Raw genomic sequence first — 17,934 nt, forward strand, 5'->3', positions numbered from 1 at the left:
GAGGTAGAAAAGCCTTTGTATTTCAAAAAACTCAAAATTTTTCAAACAGTTAATTTATAAATAAAAAGACTCGGTCCAATAATTGACCCCTGTGGGACCCCTGGCTTAACTGAAACGAAATCTGACTTTCACCTTCTAAAACTTTTTCTCTCTCGATTATTTACAAAAATTGAATCCTGAAATTGAGTGCATGAAATGGAAGCAAGCAAGGAACACTAATCCTGTTTTTTTTTTTATCGTATCTTTATTATGGTTGATATAATCAAACGACACTTACATTGTTAATATATTAGTGTGTCCCCGACATCCTTCGATATTCGATGTGTTGCCGACATCCTTTTTCAATTTTTTAAAAATAAGACGTTTTTCGACCATAATGACGGATATTTGTGAGTAACAAGTATTTTCCCGAGTACAATAAAGAATTCGGACATGTTCATTTGTTGATAAAGTAGGCGGTTCTTGATAATCAAGATGTTGTTATGAAAAAGTTTGCCGATATCCTGCATGTTGACCTAATTCCTAAAACTGGTATCGAAGTGTTTGCAAAATTGAGATAACCAATAATATTGAACGATGGCTCATTTATTTTCCTACTTTATATAATCTTTGATGGACTAGTTTGTATAATCATAACCCTCATAGAACTGGCATAATAAGTCAAATTCTTACCTTGAAGCGACAAGATGGTGGTCCTATTTCAATCGCCGACACCCTGCGTGATGACGTAGATTCCCCCCTTGTATTACATTAAATACCTCACCTTCATAAATTTAGATATCAGTCCACTCGCTGCATTATTCAACCGGAAACCAGCCAGAAAAAGAACCATGACCCCGTGACAACCTCTCCCACCTGACACCTGTGCTTCCTAAACCTTCATCATTTTTTCCGGTTCAACAACGCATGCTGCACGCTTTTGTGGAGGAGGAAAAAGTTTATTTTTTGCAAACAAGTGGTTTATTATATATATAGAAATTTAAATTGATTTTTTTGTTTATTATAAGTGTATTTAGATAATTTATCATTATTTTATCTGAATATTATGGATAAAATTCCAGCTTCGGCTACCCAAGAGGTAAGTGACAGTCAAATACACAATTCCAACAGTAATTTGTTGTCCCCTTGGCGTTCGGCCACCCATTCTGATGACTTTTGGGATAGAAGTTTGGAATTTCCAGGTGTTTCAGGTGTTGGTATGGAACAGGACTCAGAACCTGTTCCTGTCAGGACTTTGCCGTTCACTCCCGGTGCCAGTCAGTTGAGGCTATCTAGGCCTAGCAGGGTATCACATACCGTTACTAGGCCTGCACAGATACCAACGTCTCCTGTGTCTTGCACGACAAGCAGGCCGGAGACTCTACCAGCTGGCATCAGGAGTGACCCCTTTTCCAGGACTAGGTGGCCCATGAATTTTGCCTACCCTCCCATGCCTATGGGTATGCCCAACTTGCCGCCTTATCCCCAACCCTTTGAGCCGTATTCGGCTCAATCAGTTTGGTCTGGTCAGGGGTTTGGTGGTAGACCCTCTTCAGAGTCATCCTCTTCGAAGGATGAGATGAGGATTCTTACCACGTCCATACACAAGATTCAAGCTACTGTGAATGCTAAGTTTATGGAGTTTGGTAACAGGCTTGATCTAATGGAGTCTAGGGGTCTGTCTCAGGATCCTGTACAGGATCCTCCCAGACCTCCTAGACAGTTGTTGGAAGACGACTCGGTGTCTTTGGCTCCTAGAAGTCAGGAGGGTAACTTTTGGATGACCAAGGTGGTATTTCAGATGTTGACAGTGTAGTAAGCACAGAGGGAGATGCTTTCATTCCTAAGGAGCCTTCTTCAGGCAATTCTGATTGCCTTAGGAGTCTGGTCTACTCGATTCGCAGGGATATGTCAGATATGCCCATGTCGTCTCCACCTAGGGTTTCTTCTACTCCTTCGGATTTCATGGCTTGCTCAGGTATAGTCAAGCCGGAGTCTAAGGGGTATTATTCTTTTCCAGAGTCGGGGCACTTTACAACTGCTTTGTCTTTTGTAAACTCTTCTCTGGCTGAGAATCTTGCTAACACTAGCAAAACTGGTGGTAGTAAGTTCTCTGGTTTCGGACCTGCCTCTTACCCAGGGAGATATAGATCTAAGGACTTTGAGATCCATGGATCTTCCTTGGGTATGTCGGCTCCTAATTCTGACAGGGCTTTTTCTAGTTTACTTGGTTCGAAACCTTTGGATGGCCTCAGACTTTCTCAAGCTTCTTATGTCAAGTCAGAGAATAATCTGAGGTGTTTGACTTTTGTTCTTGAGACAGCTGAGCACTTTTTGTCAGCAGCTGGGTCTCTTTTAAAGGACAAAGGGGAGGAATTTTCAGACTTGAGGTCTATGCTGCTTCAGGTAGACAAGAGTCTTGGAATGTCTCAATTCCTTCTTCTTGGTACTGTGGCCAACTTTACTCTTACTAAGAGACAGGAGATTCTTGATAAATCAACTGTCTCTGAAGCGCTTCAGCAGAGACTTGTCAGTTCTCCTTTGTCTAAGGACAAGTTGTTCTCTGTTTCCTTAGAGCAGTTACAGGAGGAGTTGAATAAGGCCCCTCCTGTGGTCAAGGTGGATGTGAAGGTCACTGATGTAAGATTCTTGGACGATTCATGCACACATGATCTGAGGAAAACTATACTTCTCCTCTTCTTCTTCTTCCAGTGGGGGGCAGGTTGTCCCACTTTCTAGATCAATGGGCTCTGATAACTTCAGACAAGTTGGTACTTTCGATTTTACGGAGGGGATTGGAACTTCAGTTTCTGGAACAGCCTCCTCTTTCTCCTGTTCCAATCAATTTGTCAGTGACAAAGGATTCTCAAAAGAATCAGTTGTTACAAGACGAAGTGAACATTCTTATACAGAAGGGTGTGTTGGAGGAGGTCAATCCTCCTTTTCATCTAGGGTTTTATTCCCGGCTGTTCTTGGTTCCCAAGAAGAACGGGAAAATGAGACCAGTTCTAGATCTTTCTGTTCTCAATCAGTATCTAGTGGTCCCACATTTCAAAATGGAGACCAACAGGTCTATCAGGTCGACTATTCATCTAGGAACTTGGACAACCTCTCTAGATTTGATGGATGCCTATTTTCACATCCCAATTTCTCACAAGTTTCGTCATTTCCTGAGACTGGTTTGGGCAGACAAGGTTTACAGTTTCAAGGCTATGCCTTTTGGCCTGGCTATTGCACCCCTAGTTTTTAACCAGGATTTTTCAGACGGTGGTGTCTTATCTTCATACTCAGGCAGTACTCATTCACTCCTACCTAGACGATTCTCTTATCAAGAATCATTGCCGATCTCTTTTGGAGGAACACACCAATTTGTCTATCCTTTTACTCCTGAGACTGGGTTTTTTGATTTCATGGGAAAAATCAGAGATAATTCCCAGTCAGAGTTTCAATTTCCTGGGAGAACATTTTCGGACAGATTTGGGTCTAGTGCTTCCTCCAGAAGAGAAGGTAGTCAAGGTACGTCAGTTAGTCAATGCTCTGACTCAGTTTTCATCTGTCCCAGCTCGTCAATTGCTTCAGCTGGTGGGTTTCTTGATTTCGATCATGGACGTCATTCCACTAGGACGTCTACATATTCGTCCAATCCAGTGGTATCTGTCGGAGTTTTGGCACCCAATTTCTCAGTTGTGGGAGGCACCTGTTCCAATTCTTCCTCGGTTGTTACCTCATCTTCAATGGTGGCTTCAGGAAAAACATCTTCGGAAGGGAGTTTTGTTGGATCCTCCAGACCCCAGCCTAACTCTGTTCACAGATGCGAGTTTGATGGGTTGGGGAGCTTATCTGGAGGGCAGGACAGCATCAGGCTTTTGGTCAGGTGCTCAGTTGGAGGAACACATCAATCTGCTAGAGATGAGAGCTGTGTTCCTTTCTCTCCGTCAGTTTCAGGCTGTGGTTCAGGGTCAGTCACTACTGGTTGCCACGGACAACTCCACAGTAGTGGCTTATCTTCAGAATCAAGGAGGGACCCATTCCTTTTCTCTGTATCATCTGAGCAAGGAAATTCTTCTTCTGTGTCACAGTCTCGATATAATTCTGTCAGTGAGACATGTTCCAGGCAGTCAAAATCTTCTGGCGGATGCTCTCTCCCGTTCCCGTGTTCCAGTGAACACAGAATGGGAAATTCATCCATCAGTGTTTCGGGAGATCATTCTTTGTTGGGATCGTCCTCATATAGATCTTTTTGCCACCAGTCTGAATCACAAGTTGGAGACTTACGTTTCTCCCATTCCAGACGAGAAAGCCTGGGCAGTAGATGCTATTACCCTATCTTGGAAGGGAATGTTCAGTTACATATTCCCTCCTTTTCGTCTTCTTCCAAAGATCTTGCACAAGATTCAAAGGGATCTTTGCAAGACCATTCTTATTGCTCCGGCTTGGCCACGACAGTCTTGGTTCTCAGAACTACTACTTCTGTGTTGTGCGAAGCCTCTTTGTCTTCCTCTAAGAGAGGATCTTCTGTCTCAATTCAAAGGAAGAAAATTGCATCAGGGTCTAGAGAATCTCCATCTGCACGCTTGGTTACTGTCAGGAATTCCCTCAGAAAGGGAGGCTTTTCTGAGGGAGCAACCAAGCGTATCTCAGGATCAGTCAGACAATCTACAGGAGCAGTGTATGACTCCAAATGGTCAATTTTCTGTACTTGGTGTCTGTCGAAACAGATTGATCCTATCACAGTTACTGTCCAACAGTTAGCGGATTTTTTCCTTCATCTTTTTGAAGAAAAGGGTTATTCTCCTTCTACTATAAAGGGATATAGATCTGCCATAGCCAGAACAATATCACTTTCAGGAGGCTCTGATTTTGGTGACAATGAGTTTTTGTCTTTGTTGATAAAAAACTTTTGCCTTAATAGACCTCGTCAAAGGCGTTTGGTTCCTTCTTGGGACTTGGGTTTAGTTTTGAAGGTTCTTCAGTTCCCACCTTTTGAACCTTTACATTCAGCCTCCTTGAAATTTTTATCTTATAAATGTTGTTTTCTGATAGCTTTGGCTACGGGTCGCAGAAGGAGTGAGATTCATGCCTTGTCAATTTCTGAGTCTTGTCTCCGCTTTGCGGCTGATAAGTCTTCAGTTACTCTTCTCACTGATCCATCTTTTTTAGCAAAGAACCAGTTACCTGATAAAGGTTCTGGTTTAATTACTATTCCTGCGTTACCTCCCACGGCGGATAATCAGGTTTTGTGTCCAGTGAGAGCCTTGCTTGTTTACCTAGCTTCTTCAGCTAAATTAAGATCTGCTGGTTCTTCTAGGTTATTCATTCCTATTAAAAAAGGAATTTCTGACATTTCTGCTAAAACCATTTCTACCTGGATTTGCAATACTGTCATTTTGGCTTATAAGTCTGCTTCTTCTGAAGTTTTAGTTAAACATCAAGTTAAAGCACATGAAGTTAGAGCTTTAGCCTCTTCTTGGAACATTTTTAATTCCTCCTCTATGTCGGAAATCATGTCAGCTGGTTTTTGGAGGTCTGATAGTGCCTTTTATAACCATTATTTACGTTCCATGCCTCTTCATTGTGACAACCTCTATTCTTTAGGGCCTTTAGTTGCTGCTCAACATGTTGTTTTTCCTCCTCCTAGTGATGGGGATTCAGCGCTTCGTTAAATTCTGTTATCTAAATTTATGAAGGTGAGGTATTTAATGTAATAAAAATCAAATTTTTAGAATTAAAATTTAGTTTTGTAAATTAAATACTCACCTTCATAAATCAGAGGTCCCTCCCCCTCCCCTTCATCCCCTTAGTGCCTAGCATTTTAAGGAATAAATGATGAAGGTTTAGGAAGCACAGGTGTCAGGTGGGAGAGGTTGTCACGGGGTCATGGTTCTTTTTCTGGCTGGTTTCCGGTTGAATAATGCAGCGAGTGGACTGATATCTAAATTTATGAAGGTGAGTATTTAATTTACAAAACTAAATTTTAATTCTAAAAATTTGATTTTACCTGTGTACAAATTGTAGATAATAAAAGTGCTAGTTCTCCCCCTTTACATACTCCCAATATTCCTATACCTGTTTTCATAATGTCAGGATGACTACAGAACCATGTAATTGCTTCCTGTAAATATAAATATGCTCATACTTTATACGAGTTTGTGATGCATGTACTGATGGAAAAAAATATTTTCCTTCAAAAAGTCTCTTAATAAAGTTATTAAGGAAAACTTACATTTTCATGTATGGAGTTGTTTTCAAAAAGTAATGTAATATTTCTGTTTATCATCTGATATCTTCAACCATAATTGAAAATATATATTGTCAGTGCAATTAAATATGTTAATTGATATAAAAATTCAGATAAAAGTAATTCTTAATATCAATTACGCTATTTTGTTTTCAGTCATGAAGCGAGTCGTGTGACCTAATGTTTTCTGATGGTTCTGATCAATGGAAAACATTTCACTTGTTGTTCAACTTGCAATAAGTTTGAAATATTCTACAGATAAAAGATTCTAGTTTTGTCACTCTAAAATAGAATGTAACATTCATGGCGCCTGTAATAATGAATTTGACACCATAAAAATAAACCTTTTTTCTACACATAGAGATTAGTGTCATGTAGTATCTTAATTGATATTAACAATCTATAATACAATGTATATTTCATCTTGTTAAATACCTGCAAATATGATGTCTCAATTTCTTCAACTTCATGGGAACTCATATAACATAAAGCAAATGTAATAAATCCTTTGTTAGCCAGCATGGCAGCCCTGAACTCAATTAGACCTCCAACAGTACCAAACATATCTAACACTCCAGGAAATGGACCATGCCCTGGAATACACAAAGACAACACACAATATATATATAAACTAGAACACACCCGTGATATCGCGGGTCCGTGACTGAATTAAAGTATATAACTATGCGTAAGCCCTATTTTAGTATTGGTATTGTCATCTGATAAAGTCATGCCGATTATAAGATGCACAGTTTTCCCTGCTTTCAAACACTTTCTGTTGGAACCCGTCGACCTGGAACTCATCTAATATTGGTAATATTCATGATTTGGAAAACAAAAGGGCCTGGAATGGATTATTTTTTTTATCAACAGCATTGTCCCATATTAGTTATAAATAACCACTGTTTTACGTCATGCCGGCTAAAAAATTGAAAACTTTACCTATACGCCATATTTTAAGTCCAAATTTTTAGTACTCGTATTGTCTTCTTAGAAAGTCATACTGATTAAAATACTACAATAGGAAACAATGTGACAATGATTGAATTTAGTAGTGTTAACCCTGTGATTATGACCCGTGTATATAGCAAAATCCCAAATACACCGTTTGGTGGTGCGCTTGTCAGATGCGCAACGTACAGATAGGTAAAAGGTAACAGGTGAATATATTATTGGTATTGGTATCGGACTCGACCCGGAACTTCTTAATTAATGGCAATATTAATTACGTGAAAAACAAATGGGCCTAGAGTGGTGTAATTTTTAATCAACACCATTGTACTATATAAGTTATATTTAAACTTGAATTCTTTGATTCATCGTTTTTACGTGATGACGTCTGACAAATTGGACCTCGTTATTTTAGTATTATAGATATATAACGATTCCAAATGTCAGCACAAAAATGTTAAATCTGCAAATTGCAGAAGCAAATATTTGTTCTTCCCTGGCAGGGATTTGAAATCATGATATTGAGTCATAGGTTTTTAAAATTGCTCTTACAAGCAACAAGACGTCAAGTAGCAAAATAAAGAGCTAAAACAAAGATAAAATAATTTCCTTTCGTAAAAGCCAACAAAAAAAATTGGTTGAAAATTCTTTATTCCCAAAAGTAACTGACGACTATTTTAGTTTTATCCTGAACAGATGTTTGAAACAGAGGAGTGAACATTCTTATGTTAAACTTAAAGTTGTGTATTATGTAATTCTCGTGACTTTTTATGAAATTCTTTAATAAAAAAACATTTTCTTTAAGTAATTTTACTTATCTAACAATTGATAATAAAATTTGACTAATAACCTTAAAATGATCTTAAAATAATACCGACAAATGAATGCATATCTTTCTTTCTATTAACTCGATCGTGTGCTCATATCTCCTTGCAATTACAACGTACAGAACCAACACCCATTACATAATCACAATGAAAGATCCTTTAATCATTTAAGTCATATAAAACACTTAATATTCACTGATTGATACAAAAACTTCAAGCACAAATATCAATATCAAACACTTGGAGAATTATTTAAATACATATTTTAAATAATAGACTCCAATTAAACTGAATTATCTTTTTATTGTATATTATTCATTTCATCTGTGATACAAATTGATTTTATTCTTCTTTATAAATTTAAATTGCTTCACCTGACCGTCAATAAATTTTAATTGCATTAAAGATCCTTAAATAGGTCAAAATAATTCAGTCCGGGTCCGGTATCCAGTCCGGGTCCGGCATCCGGTCCGGGTTTCATACGTTATGTAGCACTCCACAGTTAGAAAATAAAATTAAAAATGAGCCACAAAATGTTTTATCATTTCCTATTCCTGGATTTCTAATACATTAACCTAACTGTTTGTGTTGTACATGTGCATATGTATGTAATCAGTATCTTCCATAGATTTGATTTTCAAAAGTTAAAAGGGTGAAAAATAATTCCTTTTATGTGTATATCCATGGCAACATTCTTCATTTATTTAACAAAAAATATTGCAAAAAGGCGGGGGGGGGGGGGGGTAAACATGTCATATATCCCCAAAATTTGGATCAAACTAGAATTTCAATGCCTTTGAGTGGTACCTTTTTAGAAACTGTTGACATTTATCTTCCTAATGATCAAATGAAAAATGGGTGTCTTTCGCCTCATTTTTTCGTAAAATCTAATGACAAAGTTCGTGCGAAAAAAAGTTGGAAAAAAGATTACAATAATTGCCGGACCAATATATGGTATGGACATGCAAATATGGACTGTCACACAGAAAACAGCCTATATTATGATATATTACATAATCTTTATGTTCATATAAACCCAATACGAAGGCTATTTTAGTACTCAGCTATCCAAAAATTATTTTTATTGCACACTAGCTCTCATATTTGAAAAATCCACAGGGACCAAAATGAGGAACTACACACCTAACTGTAGAGTGCTACCTAAGTCCCGGTCCGGAGTCCGGTCCGGTCCCGGTTTCAGTGCATGCATACCCTCAACAAGTGACAACTCTACGACAGATCCATCCATTGAATCACTCCTGAAGGTGATACACAGCTGAAAACACATATTATATTCATAATTACTCTAAATGTCAGACAAGAGAAGCATTGTGTCAACACCACCTACACTGTGTCCAGCGCTCTAGACAACTTGGACACCTGGACTAAACTAAAAATTCAGCTTTCAGTGGCCTAGTGATACCTTTTACGTGTTAGTAGAATCTAAGGAAAATCCTTGATTAACGATTTCTTAAATTTTTAGGCCAGGAATTCAGGGTGTTTACTCAATATATATACAATTTTGTTAAGGGAGCTACCATTTGATTTTTATGGGGGGGGGGGGGGGGGGGGGGGGGCTAGGATGAAAAATTTTGTCCTGCATTTTTTTTTAGCTGTAATCCCTGTCCTGCCTTTTTATTTTTCACTCTGTTCGGTCCTGCTTTTTTTTTTTAGTTTATCCTGACTTTTTTTTTTTGCAAGTGTCTCATCCTGCCTTTTTTTTTTTACTCAAAACTCCTGTCCTGCCTATTTTTTTCAAATTTCATCCTAGCCCACCCCCCCATAAAAATCAAATGGTAGCTCCCTAACCTCAAAGCACTACGATTTTGTAAATGGTCTGAATAGTTTTTTACAGAGGGAAATAATACATACCTATATTATGAACATGAATAAAATTACTAATAGGACTTTATTTACTGACCTGGGGGAATAAAGAGTGTTCCTTTCAGTCTGTCATGCTTTATTTCTACTCTAGTTACATCATTTCTTTTAAATAACCTCTCTATTGTCTTGATTGCTAAGGGTTTGAATTTATCTGAATGAATATTCTCCAAGGTTAGATGACCTTCATAAAGAGTTATTGTCACTTCCTGTGGTGTCTTTACTGTCCTTTTCATATATCGTCTTCCTGCAGGTTCTTGTCCAGGATCTTGTATCATACTCCAAAATAATCCCATTGGTTTGATACCTAAAATGCAAAAGGTTTTAAATATCTTTCTATAATCTTCACAGCAATTCTTCAATTCTAAATACTTGGATACAAAAGTAATGTGGGTTTTAAATATCTTTCTATGATCTTAACAGCAATGCTTTAATTCTAAATACTTTGATACAAAAGTAATGTGCTTTTTATAAGATAAATATGAATCAAATCCTAAAACACAATTGTATATATAACTTATATAACCTTATTTTATTTGAACATCACTGATGAGTCAGGCGTACAGAAACATAATTCTGGTATACAAGATGGATTAATTCATGTTATAAGTTCTTTAATTTTTTCTGTATTGTATTTATTCTGATAATTTTTTTTCTTCTTCCACCAAATTTGTATCTTGTTTGTAATTTTGTTTCACAAGATGACGATTCTATAATTTGTATATTAAACAATTATTGCGCTTTTAAAATTGACCCTGTTTAGTCAAAGACTTTTTATTGTAAGAGTTATATTTTTTGTCCCAAACACTGTTTTTGTTGTTCTTGCATCTCCTCCGGATCAGTAACCCTCAAAGAAATCAACAAATTTATTTCACCAAATTTCTTGTTCTATCCTCAGGATGTTTTGTCCAGTTTTGACCAAAACAACATGAAAACTCAATCAGAGACTTATTTCCCCTTCTGTTTTTGTCATAAGTGGTCTAAAATGTATTGAATAAATGGTAAGTGATAGAGACCTAAAGCATTTTGATTTGAGGTCCTTGGTTCCCTTAAATAAGATTGAGGTCAAGGTCAACTGTCAAGGTCATATTCTAAATTTTGACTGTTCCTTGTTTTATGATTTTCTCTTTCACTTTTAAAGATATACATTATAAAAAGAAGTAGTGCAAAATGTTTGCCTCATTGTGATGAAGATATGATATGTTTGGACTGAAACAATCCAATGAGATCTTTAGGAGTTATTGTCCCTGAAAATGTTAAATTTTAGGTTAATTGATTATTACTCCAACTTGGTATATCTAATACCCATAGGCTCTTTAGCAAAATGTTGGGTCGCATATGACCTTGAAAAATATCAACCAGAAGTGACCTTGAGTAAACAGGGAGTACTTATTTTATCTATAAGTACCTGCTACTACATATTTTTTAAATAGACAAACATAAACATCATTTCATTTCAGAGAAGTGAGACATAATTCAATTTGAACTTAAGATCTTTAGTGTAGAAGCTAAAAATGTTTATTTGAAAAAAGTAGTTGAACTTTACTTATATGTTTAATGAACTATCTTTCCATTTGTCCAGTGAGTCATTGGTATAAAAAAGGAGATGTGATATGATTGGCAATGAGACATCTATTCTCCAAAACCAAACAACAAAGATGTAAACAACACCACCTTTAGTCTGGGAAAACATAACCTTACCGAAAAATAAGCCCTGCGGCAAACATTTGCCGCAAGTTTGCAGCAAACATTGCCGCAAGCTTGCAGCAAACGTTTGCTGCAAACTTGCCGCAACCATTTTACAATGCAAATGAAGTTTGTGGCAAGCTTGCTGCAAACATAATTATGCAAATTAGATTTGCCGCAAGCTTGCGCCAATTGTTTGTTGCAAACTTGCGGCAAACTTGCAGGAACTACACATATACAATGTCATGTTTGTAGACACATTCAATTTATCTCTTTCAAATTACACAGCAACATTTTTAAAAGGTCAATTCCTGTCTTTATACAAACAGTCATTGAAAGAATTCTTGAAAACTCATGAGATTTAAGGAAATACATACATGCATTTGAGTTTTGAAAAAGGGGCAGGAGTCATTCTCAAATGACATAATATACCTGTATTAAAAAATGAAAAAGGTAAAATCTCAAATGTGTGTTGAGTATAAAGCTAGGTAATAATTGCATTACATAATTTAACTTAATCTTAATAAACATGGTCATGATGGTGCAGTACATCAGTTACAAATTCAAACTTATAATCTTAAGTTTTTCAATCACACACACATGTATATATAGTTGCTTTCTTATAATTAATTATAATGATAACATTAATTATTTTATTAAAACATGCAGTTCTATGAATCATTTGTACTTACAAAATTACATACTGATTATCCCATATTATTGAACCAAAATGTCTCCTTGATCTCTTATATGTGAAATGCATTTCCAAACACAACCTACATGACCTAGCCACAATTTCAAATTGTAAGCACCAAGGAAGTGACAACTAGGCATGCCCAGTCAATATTGTGTAATTCCTGCAATGTTCTGGCAAACATATAGAATGGTCAAAGTTTTCTGCAATCTTTCGGCAAACATTGTTTATTATTTTAAACTTTCTGGCAATCTTAGGGCAAACACTGATGTTTCAGCAAACTTGCCGCAAGCTTGCAGCAATGTTTGCCGAAAGTTTACAGCTAGCGGCAAACATCTGCAAACACGATTTACTGTGTTCCTGCAAATTTTTTGTTTGCCGCAAGCTTGTAGCAAGTCTGCTGCAAGTTTGCGGCAAACAATTCAGTTTCATAAGGGTAGTTCATTTATGAAATTGGCTTTAGACTAGCTTTCAGAACCTGTAAGTACTCTTTTATATAGTACTTTGGGTTTTTGTATTTCAATAAGGATTTTGTTCATCTTGGTGACAATCTGACAAGTTTATCTTTTTCCAACTCATTTTTATCACATTCTGTGTATGCCTGTCCCTAGTCTAGAGCATTTAATGTATCAGTGTTCTCCCCAGGCCCGTTTAGCATCATCTTAAATGTGATGCTATCTGAAGTGGTTTTCTTAAAGGTTCTGTTATGGGTGTGATGATATAATTTTTAGAAACAAGGTGGTATTTCAATTTCCCCTATTTACCCGGATGCTGAATGGAATATCTGGGTAGAACACTGATGTATATTTGTCATTGGTTGCTGTTTGCCATGCATGTATTTAGGTTTTTATGCCCCACTTACGATAGTTGAGGGGCATTATGTTTTCTGGTCTGTGCCTCCGTTCGTCCGTCCATTTGTCCGTCCGTCCGTCTGTGATACCGTTCGTCCGTCCGTCCGTCCGTCCGGTTAAAGTTTTTGGTCGAGGTAGTTTTTTGATGAAGCTGAAGTCCAATCAACTTGAAACTTAATACACATGTTCCCCATGATATGATCTTTCTAATTTTAATGCCAAATTATAGTTTTGACCCCAATTTCATGGTCCACTGAATATAGAAAATGATAGTGCAAAGTTCAGGTTAAAGTTTTTGGTCAAGGTAGTTTTTGATGAAGTTAAAGTTACATCAACCTGAAACTTAGTACACATGTTCCCTATGATATGATCTTTCTAATTTTAATTCCAAATTAAAGTTTTGACCCCAATTTCACGGTCCACTGAACATAGAAAATGATAGTGGGAGTGGGGCATCCGTGTACTATGGACCCCATTGGTTTTCTACTTTAAATTGTTTCTTATTTTGTCATGCTGAAGCCTTTTACACCTTACCATAGGGTATAGGGTTTGCTCATAGTTGGAAGCAATACAGTACCTTTTGTTTATTACAGCCTCCTTATTTGTTGGATATTTGTATCATTGACATTCATTGTTTCATTTTTTTGTACAAGGTTTTATATTATGATACCTGTATATGTTCCTGACAGTGATGAGTGATGTGCCAAAGATATTGATCCATTTTTATCTGCTGTGTAACAAGCAAATGATGAAAATTTAGAATTTCCTTCAAATGTCGAGGCTTTTACAGTTGTTTTCTGGTATGCTTCTAGTCCACAAATCAAGACCCATAATTTATCATCAACTAGAGGATTTTCTGGTGATATCAAAATGTCTGGCATCTAAAAAAGTGTTTAAATGTCTGATCTGGTCAAAATTATATCCTAGTTTAAATAATTATAGGTCAAATGTAGTCATCATCTTAGTATGTGCAGATGTTGATATCATTTCAAACCAATCGACATGAAATTAAAAGATAGTATAATAAAGACTAGAATAGCAAAATTAAGTTATAAGACATGAGTGGCGCCAAGCTCTTCTTCAATAATACAACAGTGGTGATTGTGTTCACTCACTCATTATCTTTGGGAATACACTACATGTATGTTGTCCCCCTTTTCCTACATGGGTCATTTTCAAAAAATGTTGAATTTGAAATTGAAAAATTTATTAAAAGTTACTTATTCAAACAACCCTCTACATAAGCAAATCAAAACAAACAGTACTTTAAGAACAACATATTTAAAGATGCAATCTTAATGATGTCATACAAGAATATCTTGAAACATTTTTTGATCGGTGGTACAATATTTTGTCTATCCTGTTACCATTTTCAAAAGAAATTTTGGGTTATTAAGAAAAGGTTTAGATAAAATGTTAAGCTTGTTTTACATTACCAATTAGATGGTTTTCAAGAGAATAAACTTCTATATATATTCATTCTGTAAAATAATAGATTATTTGCCAATTTTCTAGGTTGTACTGAAAAATGGCTCTAAAAATTGGTTTTCAAAGGTTGTAAAAATTACCACCGGTAATGCAAGTCTAAGATAGCAATTTATATTGTTCGGCCTTTTTGCACCCTTTCAAATAAACCCAACATCAAGTAAATCCCTCATAAGTTAATTTACTTTTTTCTTTATTTCGTTGGTAACAGGAACGTACGTTTCTGATATATCACTATATAAAAGTCTATCCTGTTACCTTTTTGTCTATCCTGTTACCGATATCAGTATTGCACCTGCAAATGCTTAATAGGGAAGATTAAGACGTTATAACCTTAAGATGAGTTCAAACAATGAAATATTTCATTCGTTTTCCACCTACATGTTAAGATAAAAAAATTAACGACGTTTTTGTCTATAATTGTCTATCTGTTACTGTAACCATAGCAACCATAGTAACAGGATAGACATAACAGGATAGACAAATTTCTTCGTTTTTGATTGCTGTTGTGAAAAAACTACTCCCTTTGGTGAAGTGATTACATGTATGGTTTTCTATTGTGAATTTGGTTTCCAACACGTTATTGCACTTTTTACAACCATACTGTTAGTGTAATTAATCAAAATGGTTGGTAACAGCATAGACCTGAAAAAAAGTACGCTCTTTTTTTTCACTAAATGTCTTGAAATTTCTTTTCTCTACACTGTCGTTCAAGAAACGAGGCGTTTTAAATCTAAAGTTTACTTTGCATTTTTAAAATCAACACTGACTGATTCAATATTCATAGGGAGAATAATTTAACGACTGATTTAAGTAGCGGTAACAGGATAGACATGAACCTCCTGTACGCTGATTGAATTTAGTTTGTAGATAATCTGTTACATACAATGATAAAGAAGCTACGATTTTTCGTTAGAATTATAATTAACGTTCTTAAAAAGTCCCTTTTGCAGATATCAAGGCGATCAGAAAATCGGAAAAAAATCATTTGAAATGTGTTTTTCTGACAATGTACGCACACAAATACCCCCAAAATCGGCCTTAAATGCAGTTTAATCTTATCAAAATAGATGTAAGGTGTGTTTATTATTATTGTTCTGAATCACAAATCCGACAAGCTTTCATTTAAACCATTACAACTGAAATTTCCATTAGAAATAAAAAATTTAGCATGGGTGTACTGAAAATTCGACATTTTTTGAAAATGACCCATATAGTTTCAGTTTCAATAAAAAAAAAACTCATCATCTACTTGTGCACTTTTATTTTTAACAGTAGTTGTTCTCCTCAAGATGTCTTGATTGATAAAACAAAACTTGTTGTTGTATTCAATGTAACATACCCGTAACTGATCATGATAACACAAGCAGATTTCTTACTCTGTAATGTGTAATACATTTTATAATATCATTACTGCTAATTTCCTAATGCATGTAGAGCAAGACTTTGGTTAGATTGCTTGTTTTGCTTGTACATTGTACAATTGTAATTTAGATCACTTCCAATCACATTTATATATATTACATACACAGGTTTAACTATGCCTAATATATATATATATATACATGTATTGTTTGAAGATGTCAACCTTAATATAAAGTAAACATTTATACAAACAAAGCAAGCAAGTCAACCAAAGGTTTTGTCTCCAAGCATTAGGAAATTAGCTCTAAAGACAAATAATAATACCTGGATGATGATTTTTACTATCTGACTTTATTTGTTGATCTATTATTCTTGCTGATCATTTTTGCTTTTAAAGTTTCTCCTTATCTACATGTACTGTATATGTAGGCAAAAAATTAAATAAAAATGGTAACATTCATTATTTGATGGTTATAAATTGTGACTTGATTGGATAGTTGTCTCATTTGCACTGTTACAAAACATGGAATTACAATGATTAAGGACTATGTTTGTAACTTTGTACCTTTGTTTTTGGTTCAAAATAAGCTTCTACATATCTCATCTTGAAAATGTTGTAGTGGTATGTATGGCAAATCGTTTTACTTTTCATTCTAACTTCAAGATATCTAATAAACTAAGTTAACTTTACAAGATACTTCATATAGTTTATAATGGAAAGCTGAATACTAAAATTTATGATAAAAGGGACGATTTTTCATTTCCTATCGTTAATTATCCGTTTTTAGATGGTGACGTTCCCTTGTCACCATCTTACGGTGTTTATATATCTCAACTTGTACGATTCGCTCGTGTATGTAACAATGTTTTAGATTTTAACGAGAGAAATTTATGTATTACTGAAAAATTGTTACACCAGGGTTTTCGATATCACAAACTAGTCAAAACATTTACTAAATTTTATCATCGGTATAAAGACATCATTCGTAAATATAGCTCAACATGCCGACTTCTAATACGTTCAGGTATTTCACATCCAATTTTTTATGGAAATATTCTTTATAAAGCACAAAGGTGTCAGTATTCACCTCAGAAACTTACAAAACCTTTGAATAGACTTATTAAGAAGGGATATAATTACGATACTGTTGTCAAGTCATTACAGATTGCATATTTTGGCGTTAATATTGAGTCACTGATAAGGTCTTTGCATCGGAGCTAAACACATTTATTCTAAAAACAGTTATTGGCATGACACGGGTTATGTTCTTCTCATATATGTTATGATGGTATGATACTAAACCCCTAATGGGAAGGATTGTGCCTGATGTTCATATGATGAAATCATAATCTTTCAGTCAGTTTAATTGAAGTCTGGAGCTGGCATGTCAGTTAACTGCTAGTAGTCTGTTGTTATTTATGTATTATTGTCATTTTGTTTATTTTCTTTGGTTACATCTTCTGACATCAGACTCGGACTTCTCTTGAACTGAATTTTAATGTGCGTATTGTTATGCGTTTACTTTTTTACATTGGTTAGAGGTATAGGGGGGGGGGTTGAGATCTCACAAACATGTTTAACCCCGCCGCATTTTTGAGCCTGTCCCAAGTCAGGAGCCTCTGGCCTTTGTTAGTCTTGTATTATTTTAATTTTAGTTTCTTGTGTACAATTTGGAAATTAGTATGGCGTTCATTATCACTGGACTAGTATATATTTGTTTAGGGGCCAGCTGAGGGAAGCCTCCGGGTGCGGGAATTTCTCGCTACATTGAAGACCTGTTGGTGACCCTCTGCTGTTGTTTTTTATTTGGTCGGGTTGTTGTCTCTTTGACACATTCCCCATTTCCATTCTCAATTTTATAAGATATCGTTTATAATTAATAATAATGGTATATATATTATCTTATAAAGATATCTTACACATCCTTTATAAGACATCTTATAAAGTTTATAAGATAAAAAAAAAATAATATACTG

General features: G+C 35.6%; 1 protein-coding gene across 1 annotated transcript in view; it reads right to left on the bottom strand.

Annotated features, from left to right (window-relative positions):
- Nucleotides 1–17,934, bottom strand: part of LOC143068051 (acyl-coenzyme A amino acid N-acyltransferase 1-like) — a 56,064-nt gene that overhangs the window by 23,849 nt on the left and 14,281 nt on the right. Inside the window, exons 3-6 of the mRNA XM_076241791.1 lie at nucleotides 13,778–13,988; nucleotides 9,917–10,183; nucleotides 6,653–6,810; nucleotides 5,978–6,091 (exon numbers count right to left, since the gene is read on the bottom strand). Coding sequence (XP_076097906.1) covers nucleotides 5,978–6,091; nucleotides 6,653–6,810; nucleotides 9,917–10,183; nucleotides 13,778–13,988 — 750 coding nt within the window. The remainder of the gene's footprint in view (nucleotides 1–5,977; nucleotides 6,092–6,652; nucleotides 6,811–9,916; nucleotides 10,184–13,777; nucleotides 13,989–17,934) is intronic.

The sequence above is a fragment of the Mytilus galloprovincialis genome, chromosome 3 (assembly GCF_965363235.1).
Source record: "Mytilus galloprovincialis chromosome 3, xbMytGall1.hap1.1, whole genome shotgun sequence".
NCBI classification, from domain to species: Eukaryota; Metazoa; Mollusca; class Bivalvia; order Mytilida; family Mytilidae; genus Mytilus; species Mytilus galloprovincialis.